This window comes from Macaca fascicularis, chromosome 2 (assembly GCF_037993035.2).
Source record: "Macaca fascicularis isolate 582-1 chromosome 2, T2T-MFA8v1.1".
Classification (NCBI taxonomy): domain Eukaryota; kingdom Metazoa; phylum Chordata; class Mammalia; order Primates; family Cercopithecidae; genus Macaca; species Macaca fascicularis.
The window spans coordinates 96145378-96166243 of record NC_088376.1 but is presented as its reverse complement, the minus strand read 5'-3'; the positions used below and the strand labels follow the sequence as shown (position 1 = coordinate 96166243).

At 56.0% G+C, this 20866-nt stretch overlaps 2 protein-coding genes across 42 annotated transcripts; one reads left to right on the top strand and one right to left on the bottom strand.

The window, feature by feature from the left end:
* Window positions 1–18: 18 nt before the first annotated feature.
* ALG3 (ALG3 alpha-1,3- mannosyltransferase) lies at window positions 19–7135 on the top strand. Of its 10 annotated transcripts, none has more exons than XM_065540296.1 (9): window positions 19–304; window positions 3481–3580; window positions 3678–3825; window positions 3935–4095; window positions 4572–4692; window positions 5577–5782; window positions 5943–6021; window positions 6617–6757; window positions 6888–7135. In XM_065540296.1, the coding sequence occupies exons 2-9, from the start codon at window positions 3507–3509 to the stop codon at window positions 7128–7130; spliced, it is 1173 nt and encodes a 390-aa protein (XP_065396368.1). In that variant the 5' UTR covers window positions 19–304; window positions 3481–3506; the 3' UTR covers window positions 7131–7135. The 10 variants fall into 10 exon arrangements, with proteins under 10 accessions (XP_065396368.1, XP_065396367.1, XP_073887646.1 ...); XM_065540295.1 differs by having other exon boundaries at window positions 19–345; XM_065540294.1 differs by lacking the exon at window positions 19–304 and adding an exon at window positions 612–792.
* A 91-nt stretch (window positions 7136–7226) lies between these two features.
* On the bottom strand, window positions 7227–19692 carry VWA5B2 (von Willebrand factor A domain containing 5B2). Of its 32 annotated transcripts, none has more exons than XM_065540287.2 (20): window positions 19431–19692; window positions 18558–18842; window positions 18308–18478; window positions 15774–16050; window positions 15493–15650; window positions 14830–14961; window positions 14472–14596; window positions 13920–14075; window positions 13284–13394; window positions 12994–13202; window positions 12796–12907; window positions 12137–12322; window positions 11063–11234; window positions 10661–10977; window positions 9949–10138; window positions 9499–9846; window positions 8616–8753; window positions 8437–8520; window positions 8153–8370; window positions 7227–8067 (listed from the first exon to the last, which is right to left on the bottom strand). In XM_065540287.2, exons 5-20 carry the CDS (start codon window positions 15521–15523, stop codon window positions 7519–7521), a joined length of 3078 nt encoding a protein of 1025 aa, XP_065396359.1. In that variant the 5' UTR covers window positions 15524–15650; window positions 15774–16050; window positions 18308–18478; window positions 18558–18842; window positions 19431–19692; the 3' UTR covers window positions 7227–7518. The 32 variants fall into 32 exon arrangements, with proteins under 32 accessions (XP_065396359.1, XP_045240990.2, XP_073887622.1 ...); XM_045385055.3 differs by having other exon boundaries at window positions 15819–16050; XM_074031521.1 differs by having other exon boundaries at window positions 10661–10974; window positions 15819–16050.
* Window positions 19693–20866: the final 1174 nt, after the last annotated feature.

Genomic DNA, 20866 nt, shown 5'->3' with positions numbered 1-20866 from the left:
TTCCGTCCTTTACTAAGCGCTCTTTGAACAATCCTCCGGCTGGGAAAACCATCGTCCAGACCCTGAATCCTCCAGCTGTATTGCCAACTCATTTCCTAGAGCTGCATTCATGGTGTCAGACTCACGTGGGCTCATCACTGCGTCCTCTCATATTTTCAATGTGAATTACTTTTATTAGGAAGTCTGAAAATTAGTGAAAGGTTCATTTTTCTCAGCATCCGGAAGGCTCTAAGCAGAGGCAGGAGGGGCGCGAACAGGGGCTTTGCCCTCCTGGAGAGACAGCATGAACACAGATGTTCCCAGCGTAAGCGAAGTAGAATGTTGGCTTCAGGGACTGTAGCGGAGGTAGGCAGGAATGTTGCTTTTCTGGACATTCGTTCTAAATTAGCGCCTGTGTACCTAGGGCTGGGTATAAACTGAGGAGTAAGACATTGTTCCTGCTCCTATGGAGCGTGGAGTGCATCAGAGGAGACAAATGTAGAGGAAAAATTACATTTTAGTGGAGTAAATGAAGACTGGCTACCCGGATCGGCGCTTAGCCTGGTGGGACGCCAGGCGCGGGAAGCGGAACCTAAGTGTCGAAGGTTCGGGTTTCCGCGGGTGGTGGGCCCACACAAGCGGTGCACCGTTAAGATGGCCGCTGGGCTGCGGAAACGCGGACGGTCCGGTTCCGCGGCCCAGGCAGCGGGACTCTGCAAGCAATGGCTGCAGCGCGCCTGGCAAGAGCGGCGCCTGCTGCTGCGGGAGCCGCGCTACACGCTGCTGGTGGCCGCCTGCCTCTGCCTGGCGGAGGTGGGCATCACCTTCTGGGTCATTCACAGGGTGGCATGTGAGTGCGCCGAGGGGGAGGGGAGGGGAGGGGAGGGAGGGAGACCTGAACCCGCGACCCAAACTGGATCTCAGACCTGGAACTCAAAACCAGACTCTGTATCCACTCACTCATCAATTGCAAACCCATACATATCCCTTACCTGAGCTCCAAGCCTGCTCTACAGAAACCGGATCTTAATCTGCCCGCATGGCAGAGGTGGATACCCTAGAGATTGGCCTTCTGCACTGAACTTACAGCCTGCGAACTAGCTTAGAAGTCAGATTTGAGCCAAAATTGTTGTATTGCTGCTGTTGCTGCTTTTCTCTGTGGCTTTGGACACCTCAGGTCTCCTCCTGAATCTCAGCTTTTTCCATGTATTCAGTTCTGTGATCTTTGAACGTCCCTTCTCAATGATGGCATTTTGTGACCACTTGAGTCCATTAGGCACTATTGGCTACTCTTTTCCAGGCTGAAACTATACTCTAGGCTTAAGGCACTTGACTTTCTTGCTAAAGACTCTTAATTCAACAAATATTTATTTAGTGCTTATTATATGCACTAAATATTTATTTAGTGCTTACTATATTACCAGAGAGAGGTACAGTGGTGAATAAGAGATGCATTTCTAACTCCGGTCTGGACAATAAGTTAGCAGGCAATGATAATGCATCGTATTCATCATGGTAGTAAGACAGAATGCCATAAAGGGCATAGGAAGTCACTTAAACCAGATTGAAGGAGTCAGCAAAGGCTTCATAGAGCCACCCTTGAAGGAAGGTAGGAACTAGCTAGTTAAGGAAAGAAGGAAAAGGTGAGGGGAAGGAGTGCTCTGGGCAGAGGATCCTCTATTAAAAATATCCAGTTAGGCCGGGTGCGGGAGCGCAGGCCTGTAATCCCAGCATTTTGGTAGGCCTAGGTGAGTGATCTCCTGAGGTCAGGAGTTTGAGACCAGCCTGGCCAACATGGTGAAACTCCATCTCTACTAAAAATATAAAAATTAGCCGGGGGTGGTGGCACATGCCTGTAATCCCAGCTACTCGGGAGGCTGAGACAGGAGAATCGCTTGAACCTGGGAGGCGGAGATTGCAATGAGCCAAGATTGTGCCACTGTACTCCAGCCTGGGTGACAGAGTGAGACTCCGTGTCAAAAAAAAAAAAAAAAACAAAACAGAAACTCTCTAGTTAGAGTGGGCACGGTGGCTCATGCCTGTAATCCCAGCACTTTGGGAGGCTGAGGTGGGCGGATCACTTGGGGCCAGGAGTTAAAAGACCAGCCTGGCTGGGCACGGTGGTTTACGCCTGTAATCCAAGCACTTTGGGAGCCCGAGGCGGGCGGATCACCTGAGGTCAGGAGTTCAAGACCAGCCTGGCCAACATGGTGAAACCCTGTGTCTACTAAAATAGAAAAATTAGCTGGGCATGATGGCAGGTGTCTGTAATCCCAGCTACTTGGGAGGCTGAGACGGAAGAATTGCTTGAACCGGGGAGATAGTGGTTGTGGTGAGCTGAGATCGCACCACTGCACTCCATCCTGGGTGGCTGAGCGAGACTCTGTCTCAAAAGAAAACAAACAACAACAACAACAAAAACCAGCCTGGCCAACATGGTGAAACTGCATCTCTACTAAAAATACAAAACTTAAAAATTACCCAGGCATGGTGGCACACACCTGTAGTCCCAGCTACTTGAGAGACCGAGGCAGGAGAATCACTTGAACCCAGGAGGCGAAGGTTGCAGTGAGCTGAGGTCGTGCCACTGCACTCCAGCCTGGGTGACAGAGTAAGACTCTGTCTCAAAAAAAAAAAAAAAAAAAGCCTGGTTCCTTTGAGGAACTGAAATAATTTTTTTAGAGCTGGAGTATAGAAATCAAGTGAAGAGAGTAGTAAGAGATGGGAATGCAGAAATTGAGACCAGATCATGAAGAAATTGGAAAGCTTTGTTAAGAAGACAGCATGATAATTAAGAACCTAGGACCCTGCAAGCTTCAATCCCAACTCCACCATCCTAGCTCAATTATCTTAAGCCAGTCACTTAACCTAATTAATTCTTAAGCTCCCTTTCTAAAAAGGGGAATAATACAGAGTTTTCTTTATCTTAAGGGTCTTGGGAAATCATTGAGAGGTTTTAAGCAGAGGCCTGTTACGATTTGTATTTCAGGAAGAACTCTTTGGTGTACAAGGTGGAAAATACATCGTAGTAGGGTAAAAGTAGAAGTCAGGGGCCTAATTAGCAGGCTATTATATAATCACTGGGGCTAGAGATTACTTTAGGCTCCAAGTATGTAGTAGCAGAGAAGGATGAGATAGAAATATTTATGGTGAGGAGCAGGCAGAACTTGGTGATGAAGGGTTGGAAATGAGAGAGGAGGGAGTATCAAAGATATTACTCAGGTTCGTGACCTGGTAGCTAAGAGGTCAGTGGTGACATCTGTGGAACCCAGGAAGGGGAGTAGATTGGAGTGGGAGGAAAGATCACGAGTTCACTTACAGAAATGTTGAGTTTGAGATGCCTGGGCTCACCCAGAGAATGTCAGATAAAGAGTTAGATTAAGAGGTAGTGAAGCCCTGGGAATTGGCTGAAAGTCTGTGTTTTGATGGTCTGGAGGCATGGGGAGGGTGGCAGACAAGTTCTAGACTCAGAAGTAACCAGATCATCTTGTCTTCTTCCAGACACAGAGATTGACTGGAAGGCATACATGGCCCAGGTAGAAGGCGTCATCAATGGTACCTATGACTATACCCAACTGCAGGGTGACACCGGACCACTTGTGTGAGTGGGGTCAGGAAGTTCAGGGAGGATGTGAGGGGCTGGTTAGGTACTAGTCTGTGTGGCCTGACCCAGGCTCACATTTTCTCTCATCTTCCAGGTACCCAGCTGGTTTCGTGTACATCTTTATGGGGCTGTACTATGCCACTGGCCGAGGCACTGACATCCGCATGGCCCAGAACATCTTTGCTGTGCTCTACCTGGCCACCTTGCTGCTTGTTTTCTTGATCTATCACCAGACCTGCAAGGTGAATCCATGCTACCGGGGCTAGAGGGCCCCAGCCTGGGAGGGCTGGGTGGTGGGGATGGCTCAGGCTTGCTGAGCTGACCTTGTTCCTTACTGTGTTCACCCTTTAGGTACCTCCCTTCGTCTTTTTCTTCATGTGCTGCGCCTCTTACCGTGTCCACTCCATCTTTGTGCTGCGGCTCTTCAATGACCCAGTGGCTATGGTGCTGCTCTTCCTCAGTATCAACTTCCTGTTGGCCCAGCGCTGGAGCTGGGGCTGCTGCTTTTTCAGGTCAACACCTCTTCCTTCTGGCCCCCTCTCTCATTTTCTGCATTTCCATCTCTTCCCAATTTCCTGCAGCAGAGGGAGTAAAGGAGTAGCCAAGACAGCGTGGGCCACTCAGGGCTCTACAAAGCCAGTCCAGGATATATAGAAAGTTTCTGCCCTGCCATCCCCCCACATACACACATGACCTCTTTCCATCCTGTCTTCCTCCCAGACAGCATTCATTGTTGGAATTAGTCCTTCACATTCTAAATACTTAGTTTATGCTTATTTGCATATAGTAGGCATAGAGACTATGTATCTGGCCCCTGCCTACTCCAGGCTCTTCCCTTCAACAGTTGTGAGTGTAGGTCCCATCCTGGAGTTTGCTGGCGTGGCGGCAGGAGGAGGTTGCTGTGGTGATGGTGGGAGGTATGTCTTTGGGTGTTGTGTGCACGGCCCTGGAGCTGATCTCCACCCTTCCTCTCCCCTGCTTACCCCAGCCTGGCAGTCTCTGTGAAGATGAATGTGCTCCTCTTCGCCCCTGGGTTACTGTTTCTTCTCCTCACGCAGTTTGGCTTCCGTGGGGCCCTCCCCAAGCTGGGCATCTGTGCTGGCCTTCAGGTACCCCCACCTCACCCTTCCTCTTTCTAATCAAGGAGAAGCCACTTGCCTTGATTGAGGGGATCTATCCTTGAGACTCCCTCAAAGCCAAGAGACAGGGTTTTGGAGTTGATCCTGAGCTAGGAAGCTACTATCTCTAGGCTATAGTTTCCATAGCTGTAAAATAGGGTATTACATTTGATGGTCTCTGAGAGCCTTTTTATTTTTTTAATTTTAAGTTTTTTGTTTTTTGTTTTTTGTTTTTTTTTTTTTTGAGACGGAGTCTTGCTCTGTTGCCCAGGCTGGAGTGCAGTGGCGCCATCTCCGCTCACTGCAAGCTCTGCCGCCTCCTGGGTTCACGCCATTCTCCTGCCTCAGCCTCCCTAGCAGCTGGGACTACAGGCGCCTGCCACCGTGCCCAGCTAATTTTTTTATATTTTCAGTAGAGACAGGGTTTCACTGTGTTCACCAGGATGGTCTCAATCTCCTGACCTTGTGACCTGCCCGCCTGTAATTTTAAGTTTTGAGATGGGTTCTTGCTGGGTTGCCCAGGCTGGTCTCAAATTCCTGGGTTCAAGCAATCCTCCTGCCTTGGCCTCCCAAAGTGCTGGGATTACGGGCATGAGCCACCCTGCCTGGCTTCTGAGAGCTTTCCTTGCTCTGCCCATTTATGACTTGGTGAATCCACACCTTAAAGCATTGTTATGACTTCCCTCCTGAGCTTCTTTGGCCCCAGGCACTGGCCTGAGGTGGGGGCAGGGGGCGTGGTTTTCCTGCTATTTCTGGTGTGAATTGGGGAACCTCTGAGGCCTACATCCCAGTCCCACACCCCTCAATGAGTAGCGTGAAGGCTGGTCATTGGGAACGGGCCTTGGCAGCTCTGCTGACATCACACCGACCCTCAGGTGGTGCTGGGGCTGCCCTTCCTGCTGGAGAACCCCATCGGCTACCTGTCCCGCTCCTTTGACCTTGGCCGCCAGTTTCTGTTCCGCTGGACAGTGAACTGGCGCTTCCTCCCGGAGGCTCTCTTCCTGCATCGAGCCTTCCACCTGGCCCTGTTGGCTGCCCACCTCACCCTGCTCCTGCTGTTTGCCCTCTGCAGGTGGCACAGGTGAGAAAAGGTGGTAGTGCCGTGGGCAGAGTTGGGGGAAGGAGTGAAGGGCCTAAGCCTTAGGGGCTGCTTGGGGGAAGTGTCAGTTAAACTCATGGGGTGAGTCTAGAGTTTGACTCACAATAGGGGCTTGATAACTGTCTGAATGGCTTTTCCCCAGGACAGGAGAAAGTATCTTGTCGCTCCTGAGGGATCCCTCCAAAAGGAAGGTTCCACCCCAGCCCCTTACACCTAACCATATCCTTTAAATTGTGGGAAGGTAAGTCTTGCCCTCTCTAGGTGCTGACAGAGTCCTGGTCAGGTATCCCCTGACAGCTGGTGACCTGGGTGAGGAAAGGGGACCCCAATCATAGAAGTCCTATTCTGCACCACTGCGCTGAGCACTTCACATATTGAGGTATATTTGATTCTTAATTCTAAATACGAGCTACTCTTACAAGTACCTCTCCCTGGTACTATCATAAGAGATTCACATATGTTCTAACATTTAAAGCTCACAAGAGACTCCGAGATAGGGAGGTACACTTACATTTACTATTTTCCTTTACAGATGGAAAAAATAAGACTTCATGAGGTTAAGTAACTTACCAAGGTCACACAGCCAGTACGTTAGGGGTTCAAACCTACAAGGCCTTATGGCCCTAGGTATTACTCTCCATATTCCATATTCGGTTGAGGAGCAGATCCAGAGAGGTTAATAAACTTGTCCAAAGGCATGCATCAAGGAATGGCAGAGCCGGGGGGCTATGTGACCTAAAAACTATTGCCCCTCTGTTTTGGGATAGCCCCCAACTCACACACTCCTGCCCTTGGCCTTGACCGCCGCATACAGATTGTTTCTACCCTCTTCACCTCCAACTTCATTGGCATCTGCTTCAGCCGCTCCCTCCACTACCAGTTCTATGTCTGGTATTTCCACACACTGCCCTACCTCCTGTGGGCCACGCCTGCACGCTGGCTCACACACCTGCTCAGGTACCAGCTGGGACAATCTGGGGAGTGGGAAGGGATAGGGAGTTCCTGTTGGGGGTTTATGTCTAGGGCATGCTGCTGGTCTGCAGGCCTTGAAACTGGATAAAACGTGGAGCCTGTTTCTCATCTCCAGGTTGTTGGTGCTGGGGCTCATCGAGCTCTCCTGGAACACATACCCCTCCACATCCTGCAGCTCTGCTGCCCTGCATGTATGCCATGCTGTCATCCTGCTGCAGCTCTGGCTGGGCCTGCAGCCTTTCCCCAAGAGCACCCAACACAGCAAGAAAGCTCACTGAAATCCACCCCTTTCCCTCCAGTCCACTCTCAGGACCTGGGATGGGATGGACTCTGTGCCCTTCCAAATAAACCTTGCTAAGTCCACCTCTGTGCAACCTACTTGGAGGTAGGGGCAACTGATGCCTGGTCCAGGCTGTGAGGGACATGTGTGGGACAGATAAAGAATTCACTCAAGCAGTCCTAAGAGGCACTTTATTGCATAGGATTTGGGGACTGTGGCTCTCTCCCCTTCCACTGTGCTGCAGGGAGCTCAGAGGATGGAGGGGAGGGTGTGTGGGGTGGGAGGAGCGGGAGAGAGCACAGGCAGGCACTTCTTGTGGGGGCAAGAGGGCTCTAGGGAGGGAGTAGGAAGCAGTGGGGGACAGGCTGGCACCAGCCTACACCTTCCCAGCACCAAGAGGCCAGTCCTGGGCGGCAGTGTCTAGTGTGTTGGGTGGGGCGCCAACCCAAGCAGCAGCGGGCAGCCTTCACACGTTTGCTGGGCTGTAGCACAGCAGGTGTAGCTGCAGGTTCTGGTCCCAGTGGCGCAGTAGCAGGAAGAGCCCCCGGGCTGCGGCCTTGAGGGCGGCCAGATCAAGGCCGTCAGGCAAGTGCTGGGCCCGCAGCCAGCAATCAGCCTTGGCTGCTGTCAGTTCCCACTCGCCAAAGGCAGCAGCGCATCGGTGCTCTAGCCAGGCGAGCGCCACGGCAGTGGCCCAGGTCCGGCCCCGCAGGTCGGTGCCGCCCAGCCCTTCCGCCCCCTCCGAGGCCTCGGTATCTGAGCCCCGCCCACTGTCCACCTGGCCCGGACCCTCGGAGCCCGAGCTGGGGGACGGGCTGCAGGAGGCTGTGGCACTGTCACCCTGACCAACACCAGGGCCTAGAAGTGCCCAGGGCAATGAGGCCGAGGTGGGGCTGAGGCTGGCACGGTGCACGGCAAAGGGCGAGGCGCGGCAGAGGCGCTCCTGCGAGATGCGCACAGCGGCACAGAAGGGCGCGTCCAGGCGGAAGGAGCCTGGTGCCTCCTGCAGCCGCACCTGAGGAGAGAGGAGGTGGGGGGAGAAGCGAGCTTAGACAGCGCCTGGCCCCGGCGGCGCCACCCTCCACCTCCCGAGTCCTCACCAGGGGCAGGTAGTCATGGTCGATGCCTTCACTGTTGTTGGCCTGGCCCAGGTCAGGTCTACAGAGTTTGTGACGGCGGCCCAGGCTAAGCCGAGAGGGAGAACGGGGAGGTGGGCAGCGAGGACCTTCCATGGGAGTGGCAGCGTCCCCCAAAGCACACTTGGAGTTGCCATTTCCGTCCGAGTCCCAGGCGCCTGCTGGAGAGCCTCCCTGAAGTCCTGCAGTGGGGATCATCAGTGCCAGCGGGTGGTCTCTAAGTCCAAGTGCCCCTACCCTTTCCCTACCTTTAGAGTAGACAACAGTAGGCAGAGGAGCTGCATCTAGACGGCTGTGAGCGGCAGGAGGGGTTCCTGGGGGCTCAGCTGGCTCTGCAGGGGCACAGGGGACAGGAGTCAGGTTTGTCCAGGAGAGTGGCCAGTGAGGTGAGAGCTGCACCTGAGAGGTCACCAGAAGAGGCCCCTACCTGAGCTGCACACCTGCAGGACCCCAGGCAGGACCTCCCTAGTGGTAGCATCCACAGCTACAGGGCAAGTGAAGCAGGAAGGGGCAGAGCTGACCTTACTTGTCTGAAGGGCTCGAAGCCAGCACCTCCGGGCATGGCCTGTGGAACCAAGGAGCGGTCTGTGGAACCCTTACCACCCACCCTCTACAGAGGGCTCATAGAAAAAATTGCAGTATTCTCCCCAGCTTCTCCCTCTATCGACTTTAACAGAGTAGATTGCCTTGCTAGGCCCAGAACCAGCTCAGACTCCCCGACTTTGACAAGAAGTGGTCAGGCTGAACCTTCAACCCGTAGCAGAACAAGGGCCCCCTGGCTGCCCAGAATTCAGCACTCTGGACACCACCCAGAGGAAGCACCTTTTCTTCCACCTATTTCTGCACTAACAGAACTTGGAAATATTCTCTCTTCGTGATCCAGTGTGGTAGCCACTAGTCACATAAGACTATTGAGTACTTCAGCTGTGGCTAGTGCAACTGAGGAAATGAACTCTAAGTATTTTCCTAAATGACAAAGATTTGTTTTAATGTGTGGGTGCTCTGAATCATTACAGGATCACATTGCCCTCTGAGCTGGCTGCTAGGAAGCTTGTCAGTCCTGGATCCGATCCTTGCAAGAGTGTATCACCTCACAGCATGCACCTTTAATATAATATAACCTCATTCTCAGTTTCCTTTTATTTTTACTTTTTCCCATTGCCCTGCTTAATTTTTTATCTTGTCTGTCATGAGCCTCAAATCCTTTGTGATGAAAGTGAGGTATGGAGAGTGACCAAACACACAGACCTCTACCTTTGCTGCTTTTAGCCCATGCCTTTGGGCCCTGACTGGACCCATGAGCCACTCACCCCGGTCTGCTGTGGTCTCGGCCCCTCCTCGGAGGGCCAGCTGCTCATTGTCCCGGACCACAGAGGCTGCTGTCAGCCGATGGAGTGCTTGGTCCCAAGCAGCTTCTCTTACAGGAGGTGAGGGAGGCTGTGAGCCATCTCCAGGTCCCCACAGTGTCTCCAGCCCAACACCCACCTCCCAGCACATAGGCTGCTCCCCACACAGGCCCCGGATCACCACATGGCAGCGTGGAGCCTGGGGAGGCACTGCCGGAGGGGCTGGCTCCCCACTGGGAGGCACAGCCGTGAATAAGAAGGGTGGTTCCATCAGCATGTCCCAGTCCATGGGGGCTGGGGAGAGCAGGCTTCCTGGGAAGGCAAGACAGGGGCATGAGCAGAGTGGTCCTCTGGGATTTACCTCCCCAAGGCCTCCTTGGTGTCAGGGAAACCAGCTCCCCATCCAACACTTACCTGAGTCATCCAGGCCTTGTCCCAATTGTTGGCCTGGCTCAGGACTTGGGCCATCTAGTATTGCACCCAAAGAGGGTTTCCGAGGTCGGCCGGGGACTTGGTTTGCCCGGCCTGGAGGTGAAGAGAGGCTTCGGCCAGCCAGAGCCGCTCTGTGCTGACGGCCCAGCACCTCAGTACTCAAGGCCCCCACCTGCAATGTGAGATATGGGGGCCACTGGTCAAGGAATGCAGAACCCCTGACCATCATACATGGGTGCACAGCTGGCCCATGCCCCTTGTCTGAAACCCTGGGTGGCCACTCACCACCTTGAGGAGAAAGGCCAAGTTCCTTATGGCCTATAATGACCTCTGGCCTTGGCCCCTTCCCAGTGTCATCCCACTCCACTTCCTATTTCCCACTTGTGGTTGTTGCTTGTCTCTGTTTTCGTTTATGTCTTCTCCCTCTCTGCATGACTACCTTGTGCTTATTCTTCCAGATATGGCTCTGACTTTCCTGAGTCCCTCAAGCGGAGTTAGTCACCCTGACTTTAAGCCCCCATAATACATGTCCTTGTGCTCATCACTGGTTGTTACATGGTATTATCATTGGGGATTTACCCACCTTTCTCTCTAGCTAGACTTAATAGTAAGCTCCACATAATGTCTGGCACACAGCAGGTGGTAAATAAATATTTGCTGGATACAAGGTGAATGAATGTGGGTTGGATCATACCTTGAATGGAGCCGGTGTGGGTGCAGGCAGGGGACAGGAGCGGGAGCCTGCAGGTTCTCCCCAGGCCAGACTGCGGCAACCTTGCTGAGAAGGGGGCTCCAGGGGAGCACTACCTTCGGGGGAGCCAGGGCCCTGGGAGCCTGGGGACTCACTGCTGCCTGTGGAGCCTGGGCCTGGCTCGGGGCTGGCAGAGCAGTGGGTGAGCACATACTGCTCCCGAATGTACGAGGACTGGAAGATGCGGCGCCATATGGCTGTGTCAGAGGAGGGGTTGGGTCCAGGATCCGTGACTGGGTCTGTCAGAGCATCAGTACCTGCTGGGAGGCAGTAGAATGGACCCCAGCCCTGACCCCTCCCAGTACCCACTCCAACATAGCCACACACATACACCTGGGCACTCACTCCGCTCCAAGTCCCCGGCAGCCCATGGGCTGGACAGTTCTGCTGACACGGTGCCTGTTCCCAGTGGCTCCGAGGTGCCAGTGGGCTCAGTGCCAGGGCTGGCAGCAGATGGGGCCTCTTCTGGGGATGGAAACACGGACCCACCTAAGCTCTGCCAGCCAGGCTCTTGGCCCTAGAGAGAGTATTATTGGGAAAAAATTAGCTGCAGTTATATGCTACCTCCTTCCAAACAGGATTTTTAGATGGCTTATAGCAAGAGGCAACAAAGCTAATAAACCAGAAACAAAAGACCAATACTAAAGAAGGAGGAAGCAAACATGTTCACCGTAAGGCTTAATAGAGCTGCTGGGAAGCTGAGCTTTAAGTTTGGCCCTGAGCTCCCTGGCAGCCAGGCAAAAAAAAAAAAAAAAAAAGTCTATTATACAGCTCTCATGATCAAAAAGGAGGAAGTATGCATAGTTCTTCTAAAGAGATAAGGCTTTTCATTAAAAAATAACTACCATGTCTCCAGCTCCTACTGTGTCAAGTGTCCTGCCAAGACTACTCACTTTATGACCCCTGATGACAGCCACCTGTGAACAATATCATTTCCATATGAGGAAATGGGTCAGTGAGGTGAAGTGACTTGCTCAAATCAAATGGCTGGCAAGTGACAGAGCTGGGATTAGAGATTGCGCCTAGGTTATGCTCATCCATAACTGCGTGTCCCAGAAAATACATTGGCTGGTGCTTTCTGTAGGGAACTATGTGAAGCCTTGAGCAAGCCTTGACAGAAACCTCATAGCAAATGCGGGTGCTGTTTTCTGTGGCTGTGTGCTTTAATGACCTTGGGTAAAAAATCAGGGGCAACACTTTGCAGGACAACTCAGTGGAAGACCCCATGAAGGCGGCAGGGTTTGGTCATCTTGGGGGACCCAGTGTGATCTCTGTGGAGCCCTAGGGGATAGTAGAGGAGCTTGGTAGAGAGAGGCACAGAGAATGGAAAAAGGGTTTGGAAGAGATGCGGGGACTTCAGCCATCCCAGGCCCCCCTACCACACCCTAGCCCCCCTACCATACCCTAGCCCAGGCCTACCCCTGGTGGGCGGGGCCGGAAGCCATCCACCCTGAAGAGTGAGCAGTAACCGAGGAGCTGGTCCCCAGGGTAGAGTGCTGGGATCTCCCGGGGGGTCAGCAGTGCCTCCACGGTGTCGGGCACAAACCAGTCCACAGAGATATCACTCAGGGCAGGCTCCAGTGCCTTCCGCAGAGCCTGCACCAGCTGCGGGGTGGCCAGAGGGAGGACATGGGAGGGAAAGAGGTGTCATACAGCCAGACACAGGAGGAAGGCTGCCCTTCCCTTGATGCCATCTGCCCAGCCCCTGAGCTGATGGGGCACAGGTTCAGGCTGGGGTCAGGAGAAGGAATGAGGGTAGGAGCAAGCAGGGGGCCTGAGTGCTCAGTTCTCAGGATTTGGTCTGTCTCCTGGCCTGAGCTTTGCCACATGGATGGGGCAGGACTGTGAAGATGAGGCTCAGTTCCAGGACTAAATGAGATTCAGAGGGTGGTCAGAGACAGTGTCCCGACACCTTTGGCCTTCACAGCACCGACAGCTCTTCCCTGGTGCAGTGGGGAGAAGGCCTGGTGAGGGCGCCAGGAGCCCCCATGGCCTGCCTGAGTTCTGTTTCAGACTGGATGTGTAACTTGGAAGAAAAACTTTCAGGTGTAGGGAACAGGGCCCAGGCTCAAGCTCACCATGGGCTGCAGCCTCTGCCCAGGCCTCAGGAAGTAGGCCTGGCCCCTGCTGAGGGCAGATAAACCCTGGAGCAGCTGGTGGCAGGTGGGCCCCAGCCCAAAGGAGAAGCATCTGATGAGGGAAAGGAAGCAGCTGTGATCTTCAGGAGCCCCTTGTGGGGGCTCAATCTTAGGCATCTGGCTCTGCCCATCCCATACCTGGCTGTCCCCCTGTGCCACCTCATGAGCTCCAGGGTTCGGTGGGTAGTGGCAGCCATGGGTGAGGCAGCAGTGAGCAGGAACAGCTGCCGAGGGTAGGCCCTGTGCTGGGGCTGCCCCATGGCCCAGTCCAGAGCAGCCAGCACGTCTGGAGGCCCGCTTGGAATCTTCAGGGTCTCAATGCTCTCACAGATCAGCTGCACAGCGTCCTGGAGAGAGAAGGCACAGGCTGGGACGCACTGGGATGAAACCTCTATGTAAGACCCCCAGAATCCCTGGACCACACTCACATCACTGCAAGGCCGGCTCTCTGGGAAGAGTGGCTGCACCAACGTCCCAAACACGGCCAGGTTGATAAGCGTCTGAGGCGGGAGGGACTTCACAGCCAAAACAATGGCATCCTGTGGACAGCCAGGGAGGGCGGCATGAGGCCGGCCCCATGGGCCCTGATAGAGAGCAAGGGAAGCCAGATCGCTGCCTTATCCAGGCTGTGATTCAAATGAGAGGCTGTGGTAACCTGGGAGAGGTCCTGGATGTTAGGGAAAGCCTCTGTGCCAGTGAGTCCCCGAGTGTGTGTGAGAGACTGTGTGTGGGACTCTGGAGGTATACATGAAACTTGAGTCTCCCCGTGATTGGAGTGACTCCCTGTGACTGAGTGCGAGTCTATGTATGAGAGGCTCTTGGAATCCTGGAGAGACATGTGTGTGCGTGAATATGAGCAAGAGAGCGTGACAGTGTCTGTTTGGCGGTTGCAGCAAGGCTGCTCTCTACAGGAATCCCCTGAGGAGTTGCCATCTGCTTCCTCTTTGGAAGATGGTGTTTGAAGCAACAAGGTAACTCCTGGCTTCAAGAGGCTGCCCCCAGCCCACCACAGACCTACTGCCCCACCCCACCCCCAGGCCTGCCCACACCACACCCGCACGGGCCTTGTGTGCCGTGCTGCTGCCATCCAACAGGAAGAGTAGCTCCCGAGTAGCTGTCCCCAGGTGTCCGGGCTTGGAGCTCAGGTCCGGGCAGAAGCTCAGCACCAGCACAGGGTTCAGCAGGATGTCCTTGTGGAAGCGTCGCTGCAGGAACCACACCTGAGCAGGGGAGTCCCAAATCAGCCTGGGCAAGGCTTAGTGCTACTTTGTTGAGGCTGGGCAGTGGGACTGGTTCTGGGGCCTTTTTCTGTCTGATCCACCCAGAGGGGACATCTTTTTGTAGTAATTAGAATAAAGGCAGGGGCAAAGGCTGGTGGCTGTCCTCTGTTTATATCAGACCTAGCCTCCATCCTCTGAGACACACCCCAGAAAGATTAACATCGGCCCTCCAGTGACAGTACTCATCTGCCCTCTGTGATGGGGGGTGGCAGCTGTGTGGAGATCTTGCTGAGAAAGAGACCTCCCCGTGCCCATCCCAATGTGAGCCTGCTTGCCTGCTCCTTGTGCACAAATGCAGCCAAGGCCGGGGGCCAGGCCAGGCTCCTATGGCAGTACCTGCCGGTCCCCATCACTGTCCCTTCGCTGTAGCCTCTGGAAATCTCGGCGGGCCCTTACCCGGGCCTCATATTCTGCTGAGCTCAGGCTGCCGCCCTCCAGCATCAGGTGTGGCTGATGGGGCTCTGAGAGGAGAGGACACAATTCTGTCAAGGAAGTCCCTGCCTCTGGACCCCAAGTGCCCAGTTTCACTGTCTGGGAGGAGCCTGCAGGTCCAGCCTTCCTACACCACAGGCTCCGCCCTCACAGATGACTCAGTCCATCTGGCTGGGGCCCAGAAACCTGTACTTGAGAAATGCTTCCCCCATTCATACAGAAGCAAGTCAGGGGTGACCCACGGTGTGTCCCAGTCTCTCACCACTGGGGTGTAGCAGGATCTCCAAGGCCCGGTCACAGTGGTGGCCCTCTGCCAGTGTGACACAGATGGTGGCTGCAGAGCTGGCATGAGGGGGGGCATCTGCCCGCAGGGCATGAGAGGGGCTCTCCAGGCCTAAGGGACACAGAGGCAGGAAGGGGAGATGCAGCCATCACACCTTCCCAAGGACAGCAACTGTTGGCAGGGGTCATGGCTGATTCAGTCAGCTCTCAGAGTCTGATCTATAGGGGTCAGATGGACGAGGGAGGATGTGCCTGCTTTCATGGGCAGGGAAGTAGATTCCAGCTGGGTTTCTGGCTGGTTGAAGAGTCATGCATCAGCCAGGTGCTGATTTAGCATCCACCCCCCACCTTCTGCATAAGGAAAAGCTACTTCCTCACGGGTACTGGTCCCATTGTAGTATCTCTCTTCCCACTGGTGGGTGAGATGAGATATAAATAAATTACCTTGATAAAATTAGGGGTGTGTGTGTTAGGTAGAGGTGACCAGGGGATGCTCCCACTGCTAACCCAGATGTTCTTGAGGCTTGGGTCCCTGTCTTTTTGTCCTGTGTCCCTCCTATCCCTGAGCCTTATTTCCTTTCCAGTCACTACACTGGGAGGAGTGGGCATCTGAAAAGAGGGCAGGCCAGCCAGATGCACCCACCTGCAAGCAGGCATGGCCCAGTCACCAGCATCTCGAAGGAGAAGGTATATGGGGCAGGGCATCGGGCAGGGCCTGAGAACACGTCCTGAGGGGCAGCTGGCTCCTCCCACGCCAGCCCTTCCTCCTGAGGGCTGCCCACCCCGAAGCAGCTGGTGGGGCTGGAAGGGAGCACGAGGAGGGTCACTGGGCCACCGTGAAGGCCCCTAACCCCTCCGGCTGACTGGTCCCAGCCCTTCCTCACCCTTCCCATCCCCTGGGGTACCCTACCAATGCCCCCTCACCCGCACTAGACCCAGAGAAGCCGAGGGAGGGACGAAGAGAATCACCATAGGCCCAACCTGTCGTCACAGAGCCCCGGAGGCCTGGGGGGCCCCAGCGGGCCTGGCAGGGCCAGTGGGGTGAGCACAGTGGGCAGGGCCACATGCAGCACCCCGTCAGGCCTTGAGGGCAGCTCCCGGCTGCTGTGCAGGGTCACTGTCATGGTGCCAGCCGCGGCGATAAGGCCTGTGGGCAGCACCAACGTGGACCGGGCCTGGGCCAGATCCAAGACAAGATGACCTATGATGGGTGAGAAATGGGGTCAGAGCACGCTGGGAGCAGAGAAGAGGGAGGAAGCTAGAGGTGGGAGCAGGCATCGGGTCAGGGAGCCTGGGCAAAGGGGACTTTGCGTGTTGGCACTAGGCTAATGCATTGGTGACACAGGATGGAGGCATGAGATGAATGATAGCAGGAGAGGCAGACTAACTGTGGAAAGATCTGGCTGTCATCAGGCAAGAGCTCAGTGACATCCTTGCTAATGGAAGGCTGAAGAGAAGGGCCCATGTCCACTCTCAAGGCCCTGGGAATACCCACACCCTCTGCCCCTCTCCCCCTGCCTGCCTCTTTCCATTCAGCCCTTGGCCACCATCCCTTGTGGATAGACATCTCCCTGTAGCCTGGGACCCCACTCTGCTCATAAATCTCCTGCTCATGAACCATCAGGAGCTCCCCCATTGCCCACTAAGGTGGCTCCAGAATTATCTACTCCTCCCAGGCAGGAGGAACAAAGAAACAGGAAGCAGGCTAGAGGACATAAAGCTCCATTTGCACACTGCACACACTGTTTTATTTAACTCCTAGGTTTCTTTGGGGACTCGTGGGGCTGCTAAAGGAATAATGACCAACCATGTACAGTGGCAGCTGTGTACACCACCGACGTGGTCTGGCCCCAGCCCACCTTCACAGCCCTACTGTACCTCACTTCCTCACAATGACCAATTGTTCATCCTTTCAGTAAATACTTGCTGAATAACTGAAGGGAAGAAAAAGATGGAAAGAGAGAAAGAAAGGGGCTTCCATTCCAGCCAATTGACATAGTGGAGAGAGCACAGCATCAGGTTTTAAATATCAGCTCTGTGACCTCTAATTGAGTCCTTTGGCAACTGTCTTGTTCTGAGGAGCCTGTTTCCTCATCCATAAAGTGGGGATCATAATAACTCTGTGATTGTGGGGAGGAACAAATGAGGTATGCAAAGCACCCAACATGTAAGTCAGTGACCCCAGCTATGACTTTCAACCCCCATAACAGGAGGGAGGGGGATTATCGCCCTTCCATCCCTCATAACAGGAAGAAGCCAGCATTACCCACTACTCAGGATTCAAATGAGGTGATACTAGCAATTGTAAACTGTAAATCACTGTAAACATGAGGCATTTTATTGTCATTACCCACTATAACCTACTTATAAGCATTTGCTTATACTGTTGCCCCTACCTTCCACCTAACTGAGTCCTACCCTTTCTTGCAGACAAATGCTGGCTCTCCCTCTTTCTGGAACATTCCTGGGGCCTCACCCCAGAGCTCACTCTAGCCTCTAACCATGAGCTTCCCAACCTGCTGGGCTTATGCCAGCTCTCAACACCACCAGATTCTGTTCCTCTTCTTACCTGGATTGTAAATCCCATGGGCAGGAATCAAAGGCATGTATGAATGAATCAATGAAAGAACCAGGTGCAAACACAGCGCACAGCACAGGGCTGGGCTTCTGTCCCTTCCCCAGGCACTCGCTGGGTCTCATAGTGCCAGGTTCTGTGTGAGGTGCTGGGATTTGGAGATGCTCCAGCGGGGAGACAGACAGGCAGATCTGTGACAATGACTCCCCCTGTAAGTGCCATAATGGAGGGGGCACAAAAGGCTGGGGAGCCAGGAAACAGTGCAGCTAATTATTTGTGGGGGAGTCAGGGAGAGTTTCCCAAGGAGTGACGTTTAGTGGATTTTAAAGGACAAGTAGGAATTTGCTCAATAGAAGATGGGAAGACAGAGCACAGAGGTAGGAAGGGACCTGTCAGTCAGTGTGGCCAGTGGCGGTGGTACCTGGTGTGTGGGATCGCGGGGAGAGGGATGGAATGGGGTGAGACTGAGGGCCTTGGCTGCTAGGCACAGGAGTCTACACTTGATCCACTGGCCCACGCGGGACCTGGCTGAGGTGTGCAGCCTAAAAAAGTAAGGGGGCGGAGGGGACCAGCTGGGGAGAAGGCTCCCTTTGCAGCCCCCTAGAGAGACCCGTCTCCTGGGCTGTAAGGGCTGCTGGCGCCCCCGCAAGCCCTGTGCTGCCTGCTGTGTATGTCTCCCTGGCTGTGAACCTCAGGGTCATGTTCTCCCAGCACCTGGCACAGGTCAGGTGCCCAGCCCACGACTGTTGAATACGAGGATGAGCCAATGAATGCACAAGGCAGAGCCTGGAGGAAGGCGGGGGACGGGCGTAGGCCGAGCGGGTGCGGGAGCCTGAGCTGCGCCGGGCCTTCAGGATCGCAGGTGCGGGAGCGTCGGACTCACCCTGCGCGCAGCGGCGGGGCGTCGGGGTCCCTAACCCGGGGCCCAGAGCGCGGCAGCAGGCGGCCTGCGAGCGGCGCCGGCTCTGCAGCTGGAAGGAGACGCGCCGTCCGGCGGCCTCGGCCTCGAAGCCGGACACCACCTCGGCCTCGGCCAGAGGGTACACGAACACGCCTGCGGAGGGCGGCGGGAGGTGGCGTCGGACCCCGCCCGGTTCACCCCCCGCCCCGCCCGCGCCCCACCCGGGCCTCACCGTCCACCGGGTGCGGCTGCGGGTTGCGGTAGGTGAGCCGGGCCCGCACGCTGAGGCAGGGGCCGTTGGCGCAGGCCCGGACCCAGGAGTCCGTGAGCGGCAGCGGCGTCCAGCTGGAGGGGCAGTACAGGCCGGGCATGGCGCCGGGAGGCCGGCCCTACGCGAACCGGCCCGGGGAGCTGGGCGCAAGGTGACGGGGCGCCCACCCCGCGCCGAGGCCAGCGCGAGAGTCTCACTCCAACGCCCGGACGGGGCCTGTCGGGGCGCGAGGCCGAGCGGGGGCTCCTGCGGGCGACAGGTGGCGGGGGAGATAAGGGGGCGGAGGGCGTGGAGGCGAGGGGGGCATCCTCACGCGTTACCTGGTCAGCCGGGCCGCGGAGGGTTAATGATTAACGCGCGCTCGGGCGCCCAGCAGTCCCGCCGAGGCTCCCCCGGGGGTGGGGGCGGTCACAGCTGTTCCACCGCCCGCTCCCAACCTCGCTGCCACCCCCGTACCTGCCAGCCCCCCGGGGCTCCCCGCGGCCGCCAGCTGTCGGAAGCGGCGCGGGTGGAGATGGAAGATGCTCCGGGAGGGCGGAGGTTTAAAGGGTCCGAATTCCACCCCCCCGAGGCCTCTGGCCCGGCGAGGGACGGCGGGGGCAGGGTGGAGGGGGCGCCGAAAGGGCCTCGGTCTTTCTCTCCCTGGTGCCTCATCCGACCGGGGTGCTGGCTGGAGTGGAGGGGTTAAGGGTGGGAAGAACGAGCTGGGAAAGCGAAAAGAGGGGTTCTTCGGGAGGCAAGCCCGGGAGAGGTGTCGGGCCAGGGGAGAGTCCATGGGAGCCTCCAGGGCATCGTTTCCCACCCCGGCAGAGCTAATGTGGGAGGAGGGGGCACCTGCAGTCGCCGCGGCCCGCGCTGGGGATGCCGCGGGCTGGCTCTGGGGATCGCCCCCCTCCCAGTGGCAGCCTCAGCCTCACCGTCGCGTCCTCCGCGATTTCTAGGCGCCCACGGGATCCGTGTGGTTAGTGCCGCCTCTGCGTCCCGGGTGGCCCTGGGTCCCGGCACCTGCCGGCCGCCAGCTAGCGACTCTGGCTGCAGCGGCTCTGAGTCCCCGCAGGGGCGCGGGCCCTGCCGGCGGTGGTCCCGCCCCGGTTCTGAGAGGCCGCCCCTCCAGCCTGCCGTAGCCCCGCCTGCTGCTGCTGCGGCGGGGCTGGCGCTCCCCCCTCCCTCGGGCGAGGTACCGCCTCCGCGCCAGCCGCGGCAGCCCGAGCCAGACTGGGCACCGCAGTGCAGGGACCGCGTTCCCGCCGCCGCACGGATCCCCGTCACTGCGGGACCGAGGCCTCAGAGACCCCACCCTTTCCATTCTTCAGGAATAAGGCGTCCTGCAAGTGCCACCCGCACTGCCGCGACCCCAGCTATCCAATGGGACGGCATCCCATTCCCCAGCCCACCCCACCCCCTGCCCTGGGTGGCTTCCCATCGCTGCAGAGACCCTCCCTCCTGACTGCAGCGAACCTCAGCCCCCCATCACCGTCACCGCAGGACTCTTCCCGCAAGAAGCCAGCCCCTTTCCTTTGCAAAGTGCTCTTCATCACCGCAGAAAACCTCCCCCATCCCTGCAGGTACTTTTAGTTCATGCAGCCACTTCAGTGACCACTCACTCCAAGCAGGGATTCTTCATCACTGCAGCGACCTCCTCCCACCCCCAAACAACCGGCCTTGGCATCGCTGCAGTGCCAACTACCCACTTCTGCTGGGGTGGGAGGGTGTGCACGATAGCTCCGTCAGCCTGTAACCCCTTGGTCTCTTCAGTTGTGCGGGTCTTGGGAGTGAAGCCTTCCAGCCTGAAGAGCCTTCTCATGGCTGCAGACTGCCCCTTCATAGCAGTGACCCCCACCCATCACCGCAGCGCCTGAAGAGAAAACATCTCTGCTTGTCAGAAGGGCCCCTTGTTATTGGCAGACTTTGCATGTGCTTGACAGTGTTATACTGTCAAAAACTAGGAAGGTCCGGTAAACCTCTCCCAGGACCCCCGAGGGAGAGTCTGAGAGCCCTGGGGAAAGGAGGGGAGATGACCATGTTTGGGGTCATCCATGTAAGCTTTTTGACAGAGGCCACACTGAGATTCTGCAGAGAGAGCTTGAGGAGAGCTGGGGGTGGACAGCCAGTAGGAAGTGGACTTTCAAGTGGGGCCCATGGTTCTCACTCTTCCGCATTAACTCTATCCTTCTGATTTCAACCACTATCACCAATGATCATCCCCTGGGGGGCTCCCTGCCTCCTTGAGCATCTGAGCCCTCAACCCCAACCATCTCCTTTTGCTCACC

Bases quoted from the DNA above. Each gene is read 5' to 3' on its own strand.
- ALG3 (XM_065540292.1), top strand. From the start codon at position 634: ATGGCCGCTGGGCTGCGGAAACGCGGACGGTCCGGTTCCGCGGCCCAG. The intron at 3,581-3,677 runs GTGAGTGGGGTC...CTCATCTTCCAG, and splicing joins GGTGACACCGGACCACTTGT to GTACCCAGCTGGTTTCGTGT. The intron at 6,022-6,616 runs ATCCTTTAAATT...CCGCATACAGAT, and splicing joins AGCCCCTTACACCTAACCAT to TGTTTCTACCCTCTTCACCT.
- VWA5B2 (XM_045385051.3), bottom strand. From the start codon at position 18,696: ATGCCCGGCCTGTACTGCCCCTCCAGCTGGACGCCGCTGCCGCTCACG. The intron at 14,597-14,829 runs GTGAGAGACTGG...CTCTCCTCTCAG, and splicing joins GATCCTGCTACACCCCAGTG to AGCCCCATCAGCCACACCTG. The intron at 13,395-13,919 runs GCCCGTGCGGGT...GGCTGTCCACAG, and splicing joins GCAGCAGCACGGCACACAAG to GATGCCATTGTTTTGGCTGT.